Raw genomic sequence first — 10,586 nt, forward strand, 5'->3', positions numbered from 1 at the left:
TCTGCTGCAGCTTCAGCTGGTCCCTCTTTTCAGGGTCCCTGATTTCCTGCAATAGAATATCACATTGATTTGCTTGAATATGTTGAACCATCCTTGCATCTCAGAAATAAGTGGCACTTGAGTATCTGTAATCCTTTTTATATCCTCTTGAATACTGTTTATTTCACCTGGGTGCAGGCGGGCTGAGTCCAAAAAGAGAGCGAAGGGAGATAAGGGTGGGGCCGTTTTATAGGATTTGGGTAGGTAAAGGAAAATTACAGTCAAGGGGGGGTTGTTCTCTGGCAGGCAGGAGTGGGGGTGTCACAAGGTGCTCAGTTGGGGAGCTTTTTGAACCAGGATGAGCCAGGAAAAGGAATTTCACAAGATAATATCGCTTAAGGCAAGGACTGGCCGTTTTCACTTCTTTTGTGGTGGAATGTCATCAGTTAAGGCCAGGCGGGGCATTTGCACTTCTTTTGTGATTCTTCAGTTACTTCAGGCCATCTGGGCATATAAGTGCAAGTCACAGGGGATGCGAGGGCTTGGCTTGGGCTCAGAGGCCTGACATCCCCTCTCTTATTTTCTCCATCATGGTGGTGTGTGCTTGACTACGCTTCCCATGTCCTCTCAGGACTTTCAGGATTAAGCGATTACGGCCAATCCTTGCCGTGTTTAAGCAGCAGGTGGTGACCTCACTCCTCCCTGGACTGAGCACTCATCCCGCATCCCAGGCAGAGGCCCTAGGGGAGTCTCTGAAGCTGAGCACAGGGTGGACTCTCCCTCCCCAGTGAATGCAGAATAGAAAGGGAGAGGATTTCTATTCTGTTCTGTGGGCCGTCAGCATGAAATCGTAGGTTCTACCCAGGCAGGGCTTTGCATTTCACATTCTAGTTTGCATCCCTGTTCCAGACAATTCCAGGGCTTTTGAATTATGCCTCAGCCTTCCTGGCTGGTCTCGCCCCCGAAACCTGAAAAACAGGGGCTCTGGGAGCGACGCGGAGAGACGCACAGGTCCCGCCCAGGCCCCTCCCGCTGCTGGTTCTAAAGAGCAAGGTCTCTCCGCCTCGCGCCCCACCCCTACCTCCCTCAGGCCCGGCTCACCTCCTCGCGGGTCCCGCCCAGGCCTGGCTTCTGTTCTGCCTGCGCAGATTTGCGCAAACCCGGAAGCAGATCACGTGGAGGGAAGGTCCCACCGCCGGCGCGTGAGTTTCTCTCTGTCTTGTATTAGGTCTGCGCTTCCCAGGTCCCGGGTGCTTCTGTACACTTCCTGTCTGGTAGTTTTCCTGCTCAAAACTTTTTCTGACTCCTCCTGCCCCGTGCTTTTCAAAGTCCTCACCCGGGAGGCAGATTCTCACCCTGGGCCCCTCCCACCCTCGCCCTAGTCGGCCCCTGTAGCGCAGCGCGGCGGCCCCAGCCCCGGGGAGGCGGCGTCCTCTGCCTGGTCCTGGGATCCTGCAGCTCTTATCCTTGTCTTTTTTTTTTTTTTTTTTTGAGACGGAGTCTCGCGCTGTCGCCCAGGCTGGAGTGCAGTGGCCGGATCTCAGCTCACTGCAAGCTCCGCCTCCCGGGTTCACGCCATTCTCCGGACTCAGCCTCCCGAGTAGCTGGGACTACAGGCGCTGCCACCTCGCCCGGCTATTTTTTGTATTTCTTAGTAGAGACGGGGTTTCACCATGTTAGCCAGGATGGTCTCGATCTCCTGACCTCGTGATCCGCCCATCTCGGCCTCCCAAAGTGCTGGGATTACAGGCTTGAGCCACCGCGCCCGGCTCTTATCCTTGTCTTAAGGCGCCGTCGCCCCCCACCTCCTTCCTCGTGCGGGGCCCTGGTGCTCCGCAGGTCTCTACTCCTAGTCACCGCTTCCCCTGAGCCCGCGGGGTGCCCAGGGCCTGTCCTGTGACACGGGTGCTCTTGCCTGCCCAGCTCTAGACCCTGGAAAATGCACTTCTCAGGGATGCAGGCGTCTTACTCTAAATTCTCCTGTGATTGTGTGGGCCAAAGGGATCAGGAGACAGAAAGAGGGAGTCAGAGAGCCATAGAAAACCTGAGACAGAGGAAAGAAGAATGAAAAAGACCCATAACCGATGGCAAAGTAGAGGATGGGTGAGGGATTTGCCAAGAGACAGCAAAAGTGAAAAAAAGATAAGAAAGCAAAAGGAGAAAAACAACTGGAGAAGTGTAGAGAAAAACTAAACGTACAGAGAGATGAAGAACAGCAATGTAGGGAGAGGGGCAGGAAATAGGGAGGCTCATCAGAGTGAGGGAGAGGAGGGATTTGGAGCCAGGGCAGACAGAGCACAGTGGTGCTGGTGGCAAGGAGAACAGAGGGAGAATCACAGCAGGGAGGACACCTGGGGATCTGGGGTGCCAGAGAGCGGGGACAGGGGGTATAACAGGGAAGACAGAATTTAACAGGGAGAGCAGAGGAGGAGCAGAGATGGGAGAAGAGGCAGAAATAGATGGAGATTGAGGACGATCTAAAGATTGGGGAGAAGGAGCAACAAGAGGTTAAAAAAGTTGCGAGAATGGAGCAGAGGAGGGGCAAGAGAAGGAATAGAGGGAAGAAGGAGATAAACAACAGGAGAAGAGAAATGTACAAAATATGGAGCAGAATCCCCGGGAAAAAGAAAAACGAACATAGAAGGGGAGAATGAGAGATATGTACAGAATTAGGGAGGGAAGCACAGTAATGAAGAAAGGGGCTGGGCGCAGTGGTTCACGCCTGTAATCCTAGCAATTTAGGAGACTGAGGCAAGAGGATTCCTTGAGTCCAGGAGTTTGAGGCCAGTCTGGGCAGTCTAATGAGACACTCATGTCTGCGAAAAATAAAAAAATTAACTGGGGTTGATGGTACTCACCTGTAATCCCAGCTACTCTGGAGGCTGAGGCAGGAGAATCAATTGACCCCAGGGGGTCCAGGCTGCAATGAGCGGAGATCATGCCACTGCACTCCAGCCTGGTCAACACAGCGAGACCTCCAGCCTGGTCAGCAGATCGAGACCCTGTCTCAAAAGAAAAAAAGGGGTAGGCGACTTTGGGTTCAGATGAGTGGGTGAGTTCATTGAATATGATTAGTTGTGACATGTTGACTTCCGTGTATATAATCTAATAAGTTAAACTTGTTTAAATTATACAGATGAGGCCGGGCGCGGTGGCTCACGCCTGTAATCTCAGCACTTTGGGAGGCCGAGGCGGGCGGATCATGAGGTCAGGAGATCAAGACCACCCTGGCAGACACGGTGAAACCCCGGCTCTACTAAAAATACAAAAAATTAGCCGGGCGTAATGGCAGGCACCTGTCGTCCCAGCTACTCGGGAGGCTGAGGCAGGAGAATGGCGTGAACCCGGGAGGCGGAGCTTGCAGTGAGCCGAGATCGCGCCACTGCACTCCAGCCTGGGCGACAGAGTGAGACTCCATCTCAAAAAAAAAAAAAAAAGAAAAATACAGATGAGATTGAGAATTTTAGAATTCCTGTCTATAATATGTGTACATTCTATAAATCTTGGCATCAGAGGTTAGCTTCCAATTTCTTTGTATGTGCGATTGTGGTACAGGGGGAGGGGGTTGTTGATTCTGAGCAATAAACAACATATTTTTAACATTCAGGATTGGCTTCTAAAGATTCTTGGTATGTGAGGAAGAAACCCGGAAGAGGAAGAGGAAAGCAAAGGAGTCAGGGATGGCTCTTCCTCAGGTGAGATGATATTCTCGGTGGATTGTTCTGTCTCCTTCCTTTCAGAAACGCTGGGCCTTGGAGTTGGGAATCTTCTCTGAGTCTGAAGCGTTCTGCCTGATAGGTTTGCTCACCCTCACCCATGCCTTCCCTCAGTCCCTCTCATCTCACTTAGATTTTATCTCTTGTGACCCAGTGACATGAACTTGGGAAGAGGCAGCACTGGGCATGGTCCTGGGAAGGGCTCACAACCAGACATGGATGGAGACGGGGTGAGGGTCCCGTGGTGTCAGTGCTGTTGGGCAGCAGGGATTGTTCAGGGACCACATCTGGATGCTCTGTCAGCTCTCTGTGGACCTGGATTAGACCAGCTGCCCTCAGAAGTCATGTACTAATGTGCGCAAGTACCTGAGAATTCAGGAAATCTTTTCTTTCTGTGTTTTGTTTTTGTTTTTTGTTTTTTGGAGACAAGAGTCTTGCTCTGTCATCCAGGATGGACCAGGATTAGAGCAGCTGCCAATATAAGTCACGTATTAATCAGCACAAAGTACGTGGTACATTCTAGAAAAGGAGACCAATAAGGGGAAATGTTTTCTGCCTGATTTTATACTACATTTTTAGGTAATTGAGTGAGTTACTGTGTTTCTGACTCCAAAAATCTCATTAAAATGGAGAGTTCATACACAGATCATGGCTTACTGCAACTTCCGCCTCCCGGGTTCAAGTGATTCTCCTGCCTCAGCCTTCTGAGTAGCTGGGATTGCAGGTGCCCCCCACCATGCCTGGCTAATTTTTGTATTTTTAGTAGAGATAGGGTTTCACTATGTTGGCTAGACTGGTCTTGAATTCCTGACCTCAAGTGATCCACCCATCTCAGACTCCCAAAGTGCTGGGATTACAGGCGTGAGCCACCGTGCCCTGCCCCCAATAGTTATTTTTTCTGCTCCTCTCCTTCCTTGCACCCTCCACACTCAAGTAGACCCCAGTGTCTGTTGTTTTCTTTGTGTTCCAGTAAATATTTTACTTTGATATTTGATCCTGCTGGTTGTGAATTTACCTGTTGTCATGTTAGTAAACATGGCTAGCTTGCTCTTTGCCATCTGCATTGGAAAATGGCTGAATGACAACATGTGGGTCCTTCGCCATTTTTCCCTGTATGGGGAGTGCTATAGTGGTTCCTTCTGCGCACGCCTGCATTCCTACACATATCTGAAGATTCCTCCAGGTCAGGCAGTTGAAAGGGTGATTGCTTCCTCTAGGATGGGGCATTTCCTGTTTTCTTAGATCTGACAAGATTCCCCCTGCCCCCAACTGCCAAAGTGTCCTTTTCCAGCAAGATGAGATGCCTCTTCAGCTAAACACAACTTGCTACTTTTTATATTTTTAAGACTATATATATATACACACACACACACATATATACACACACATACACACATATATATACATATTTACATATACATGTATATTTTTTGAAAATCTGCTGAGCTTGGTGACTCACGTGTGTAATCCTAGCACTTTGGGAGGCCAAGGTGGGTGGATCGCCTGAGGTCAGGAGTTCAAGACCAACCTGACCAACATGGTGAAACCCCATCTTTACTAAAAATACAAAAGTTAGCTGGGCATGGTGGCGGGCACTGGTAATCCCAGTTACTCTGTGACTGAGGCAGGAAAACCACTTGAACCCAGGAGGCAGAAGTTGCAGTGAGCCAAGAGTATATTACTGCACTGCAGCCTGGGTGACAGAACAGGACCCTGTCTTAAAAAAAAAAAAAAAAACTGGAGAAAATGACAACTTTTTTTTTTTACTAACATCTAGTTTCTTGTGAGTCTGTGTATGTTTTATTATTTTGCAAACTTATATAAACACAATGGATTTTCATACTTTGAGTATTCTGTTTTCATATATTTGATTTTATTTTGAGACAAGGTCTTGCTCTGTCGATTAGACTGGAGCACAGTGGCGTGATCTTAGCTCACTGCAACCTCCTTCAGGCTCAAGCCATCCCCCAATCTCAGCCTCCCAAGTAGCAGGGACCCCAGGTGTGTACCACCATGCTCTCTTAATTTTTTTTTTGAGATGGAGTCTCACTCTGTAGCCAGGCTGGAGAACAGCAGCATGATCTCAGCTCACTGCAACCTCTGCCTCCCGGGTTCAAGTGATTCTCCTACCTCAGGTTCCCGAGTATGTGGGACTACAGGTCAGTGCCACGGTGCCAGTACCATGCTTTGGTATTTCAGTAGAGATGGAATTTCACCTTGTTAGCCAGGATGGTCTGAATTTCCTAACCTCGTGATCCGCCCACTTCGGCCTTTGAAGTGCTGGGATTACAGGTGTCAGCCACCTCTACTGGCCTTTTCTCTCTCTCTCTCTTTTTTTTTTTTTGGATACAAAGTCTGTGTTGCCCAGGCTGGAGTTCAGTGGCGCAATCTCAGATCACTGTAACCTCTTCCTCCCAGGTTCAAGCAATTCTCCTGTTTCAGCCTCCAGAATAACTGGGATTATAGTCAAGTGCCACCACCCCCGATTAATTTTTTTTCATATTTTTAGTAGAGACGGGGTTTCACCATTTTGGCCAGGCTGGTCTTGAACTCCTGACTTCATGATTCTCCCGTCTCAACCTCCCCAAAGTGATGGGATTACATGTGTGAGCCACTGTGTGTGGCCAATTTTTTTTTTTATATATTTACATTTTTACTTTAGGTTTGGGGCTACATGTGAAGCTTTGTTACATATGTCAAGTTGTGTCATCGGGGTTTGTTCTACAGATTATTTCTAGATTTTTACTTTAGGTTTGGGGCTATATGTGAAGCTTTGTTATGTAAGTTGTATCATCAGGGTTTGTTGTAGTAGACTATCACTCTTGTATTAAGCCCTGTACCCAATAGTTATTTTTTATTTATTTATTTTTTGAGACTGAGTTTTGCTCTTGTTGCTCAGGCTCGAGTATAATGGCATGATCTCAGCTCACCGTAACCTCCACCTCCCAGGTCCAAGCGATTCTCCTGCCTCAGCCTCACAAGTAGCTGGGATTACAGGTGCCTGCTGCCATACCTCCCTAATTTTTGTATTTTTTACTGGAGACAGGGTTTCACTATGTTGGCCAGGCTGGTCTTGAACTCCTGACCTCAGTTGATCCACCCTCCTCGGCCTCTCAAAGTGCTGGGATTACAGGCAGGAGCCACTGCGCCTGGCCTGGCCCCCAATAGTTATTTTTTTGGCTCCTCTCCTTCCTCCCACCCTCTACCCTCAAGTAGATCCAAGCCTCTGTTGTTTTCTTCTTTGTGTTCTAGTAAATATTTTACTTTGATATTTGATCTTATTGGTTGTAAAAATTTACATGTCATGTTAGTGAACATGGATAGCTTGCTCTTTGCCATCTGCATTGGAAATTGGCTGAATGACAATGTTTGGGTCCTTTTTGATTTTTCCCTGTATAAAGAGTGCCACAGTGGCTGCCACTGCACATGCCTGCATTCCTACAGATATCTGAAGCTTCCTCCAGGTCAGGCAGGTGAAAGGGTGATTGCTTCCTCTAGGATGAGGCATTCCCTGTTTTCTTAGATCCGACAAGATTCCCCCCTGCCCCCAACTGCCAAAGTGTCCTTTTCCAGCAAGATGAGATTCCTCTTCAGTTAAACACAACTTGCTACTTTTTATATTTTTAAAATCTTTATATATGTATATACACATCCCCCCACACATGCACACACATATACATACAAATACATGTATACACACATATGTATATATTTTGAATATCTTTTATATTTTGAAAATCTGGGACAAATGACAACCCCTTGTATTAACATCTGGCTTTTTGTGAGTCTGTGCAGGTTTTATTATTTTGTGGACATATATATACAAAATGGATTTTTGTATTTTGAGTAATTTTGTTTTCATGTATTTTATTTTATTTTGAGACAGGGTCTTGCTTTGTTGCCCAGGCTGGTGCACAGTGGCAGGATCATAGCTCACTGCAACCTCCACCCTCAGGAACAAGCCATCCTCCCACCTCAGTCTCCCAAATAGCTGGGACCACACGTGCCTGGAACCATGCCTGGCTAATATTTTTTTTTTGACTGAATTTCGGTTTCCCAGGTTGGTGTGCAGTGGCATAATCTCGGATCACTGCAACCTCTGCTTCCAGTGATCAAGTGATTTTCCTGCCTCAGCCTTCCATGTAGCTGGGATTATAGCCATGTGCCACCATGCCTGGCTGATCTTTCGCTGTGGATGTTGTCATCTTTGAAGACCTCACTCATGCTCTGGCTCATCCAGATAAATGTCACTTGGTGTGTCAATAAAACTTCCTAACATTCCTATAACGGGAACCCTGCATTGATTTTTTTATTTATGTATTGCTTGTATTTTTTCACAAACATAAGTAATTCATACTGAGAGGGTATCATGACCTCTTCAAAAAATGTAGTAGAATACAACTGGGAAGACATCATGTGGTGAGAAATCCCTTACTCGGATTTGTCAGAACATTCACTACAATTAAATCCCTGCTTTCCCCTCTCTCCTCTTCTCATTTTCTGTAAAGATAAGAACTCCGCCCAGAACTATTTGGTATAAATGTGTTTTCATTTCATGGTCTATTGACATTTAGGCCATAAAATTCTCTCAGGAGGAGTGGAAATGCCTGGACCCTGCTCAGAGGACTCTATACAGAGACGTGATGCTGGAGAATTATAGGAACCTGGTCTCCCTGGGTGAGGATACCTTCCCTCCTGGGGATGTGCCCTTGTGTATCTTTGCATTTTCTCTTGTTGCCTCTTGGGAGCCCCATTGTTCCTTGACTAACACGGAAGCCATATTGATTTTGGGATGAAAAGTTTCATGATGTAGCATCTGGACTTTCACTGTTCCCTTTGTTTAGATGTTCTGTATTTTTTATGATAGCTCATTGGGGATTCCAGAACTAAAGTAGGCATAAAACCTTATGGCATACTGGGCACCATTAAAAAAAAAAATTGTAACCTGTAAAAACTACTCCTACTCCTTATCCACTAGAACTGTTTGTTATTTATGTCAGAATTATTTCTGTGTGTGTTGCATTTCTGTTAACATATACATACAGTGTTTTTCATGCCTTTTTATTCTAAATAATATGAAAAAAGTTTCATTATGAAGAAAAGGTACATGTATGCCAATTTTGTATCTGTCCTTTTATTAATTAATTAATTAATATATTTATGAAATGGAGTTTTGCTCTTGTAACCCTGGCTGAAGTGCAAAGGTGCTTTCTCAGCTCACTGCAACTTTCACCTCTTGGGTTAAAGTGATTCTCTTGCCTCAGCCTCCCGAGTAGTTGACACTACAGGCTTGTGCCAACACGCCAGTCTTATTTCTTGGAATATATATATAAGTATATATACATGTGTGTATATACATATATATTTTATTTTTGTAGAGCCGGGTTTTCACTTTGTTATCCACGATGGTCTCAATTTCCTGATCTTGTGATCCTCTCTCCTTGGCCTCCCAAAGTGCTGGGATTACAGGCATGAGCCACCACACCCGGCCTGTCTCAAGGTTTTAAAAACACGTTAGTGCTATTAGATGGCTTCAAGTATTGCAAGTGTTACAGTACAGACTCTCACCTGCCTTTGTTTAATAAGATTTGTCAGCCTTCGGTGATGTTAATGATGAGATGCTTTTTTTCCTGTCTGTCATTTCATTGTCCTGTGAGAAATAGCTTAGACTGGCTGGCTGTGGTGGCTCACACCTCTAATCCCAGCACTTTAGGACACCCAGGTGGGTAGATCACTTGAGGTCAGTAGTTTGAGACCACTCTGGCCAACATGGTGAAACATTTAATCTACTAAATGTTAAAAATGGGCCTGGTGCAGTACACACCTGCAATCTCACCAGTTTGGGAGGCCAAGACAGGCAGCTCACTTTAGTCATGAGTTCAAGACCAGCCTGGCCAACATGGTGAAACCCCGTCTCTACTAAAAATACAAAAAATAGCTGGGTGTTGTGGCACACACCTCTAATACCAGCTACTTGGGAGGTTGAGGGAGGAGAATCTCTTGAGCCTGGGAGGTGGAGGTTGCAGTGAGCGAAGATCTTGCCACTGCACTCCAGCCCAAGTGACAGAGCGAGACTACAGAGTGAGGCGGGAGAATCACTTGAGGTAGGATAATCGCCGTGCCACTACACTCCAGCCTGGGTGATAGAGCATGACTCAGTCTCAAAAACAGACAAAAAGGAAATAGCTGAAACTGGGAGGCTTAAGACACAGAAATATGTTTCTCATGAATTTGGAAAGTGGGAAATCCAAGAGCAAGGTGCCAGCCAAATTGGTTCCTGGTGAGAGCCTTCTTCATGGTTTAGCCCAGCCATCTTCCTGCTGTGCCCTGACATGGTGGAAAGAGGAACAGGCAACAAGCTCTTTACTGTCTCTTTTTATACATGCACTGTCACCCAGGCTGGATTGCAACGGCGTGATCTCGGTTCAATGCAACCTCCACCTCCTGGGTTCAAACCACTCCTGCCTCACACTCCCAGGTAGCTTGGATTACACCATGCCTAGCTAAGTTTTTTTGGTATTTTTAGTAGAGACGGGGTTTCACCATGTTGGCCAGGCTGCTCTCGAACTCCTGACCTTATGATCCACCCATCTCAGCCTCCCAAAGTCTGCAGTTACAGGCATGTGCCCCTGCACACGGACGTTAGTCAATGTTCATTTCTTATAATGCTATGTATTTTCTTGACCTCATATGTCAGAAGGTAGTGAATGTAACATGTATTTCAGTTCTTATATTGTGTGTTGGTGGTAGGTACAAGTTGTGGCTTTTTTCTTAAAAGGAAATTGTTTTGAATTCTGTAGGCCACCGCGTCCGGCAAAAACACGTATTTAATGGGTTGTATAGAACAGTGAGGTTGCTTTCTCTCTTTTCAACCTCTTAGCTGTTTGCCTC

At 46.4% G+C, this 10,586-nt stretch overlaps 1 protein-coding gene across 1 annotated transcript in view; it reads left to right on the forward strand.

The window, feature by feature from the left end:
* Window positions 1-1,137: 1,137 nt before the first annotated feature.
* LOC112613507 (zinc finger protein 888-like) overlaps window positions 1,138-10,586 on the forward strand; it is a 57,518-nt gene continuing 48,069 nt past the window's right edge. The window contains 2 exon segments of the mRNA XM_025369098.1: window positions 1,138-1,181; window positions 3,535-3,674. Coding sequence (XP_025224883.1) covers window positions 3,660-3,674 — 15 coding nt within the window. The 5' untranslated portion in view covers window positions 1,138-1,181; window positions 3,535-3,659.

The sequence above is a fragment of the Theropithecus gelada genome, chromosome 19, assembly GCF_003255815.1.
Source record: "Theropithecus gelada isolate Dixy chromosome 19, Tgel_1.0, whole genome shotgun sequence".
Classification (NCBI taxonomy): Eukaryota; Metazoa; Chordata; class Mammalia; order Primates; family Cercopithecidae; genus Theropithecus; species Theropithecus gelada.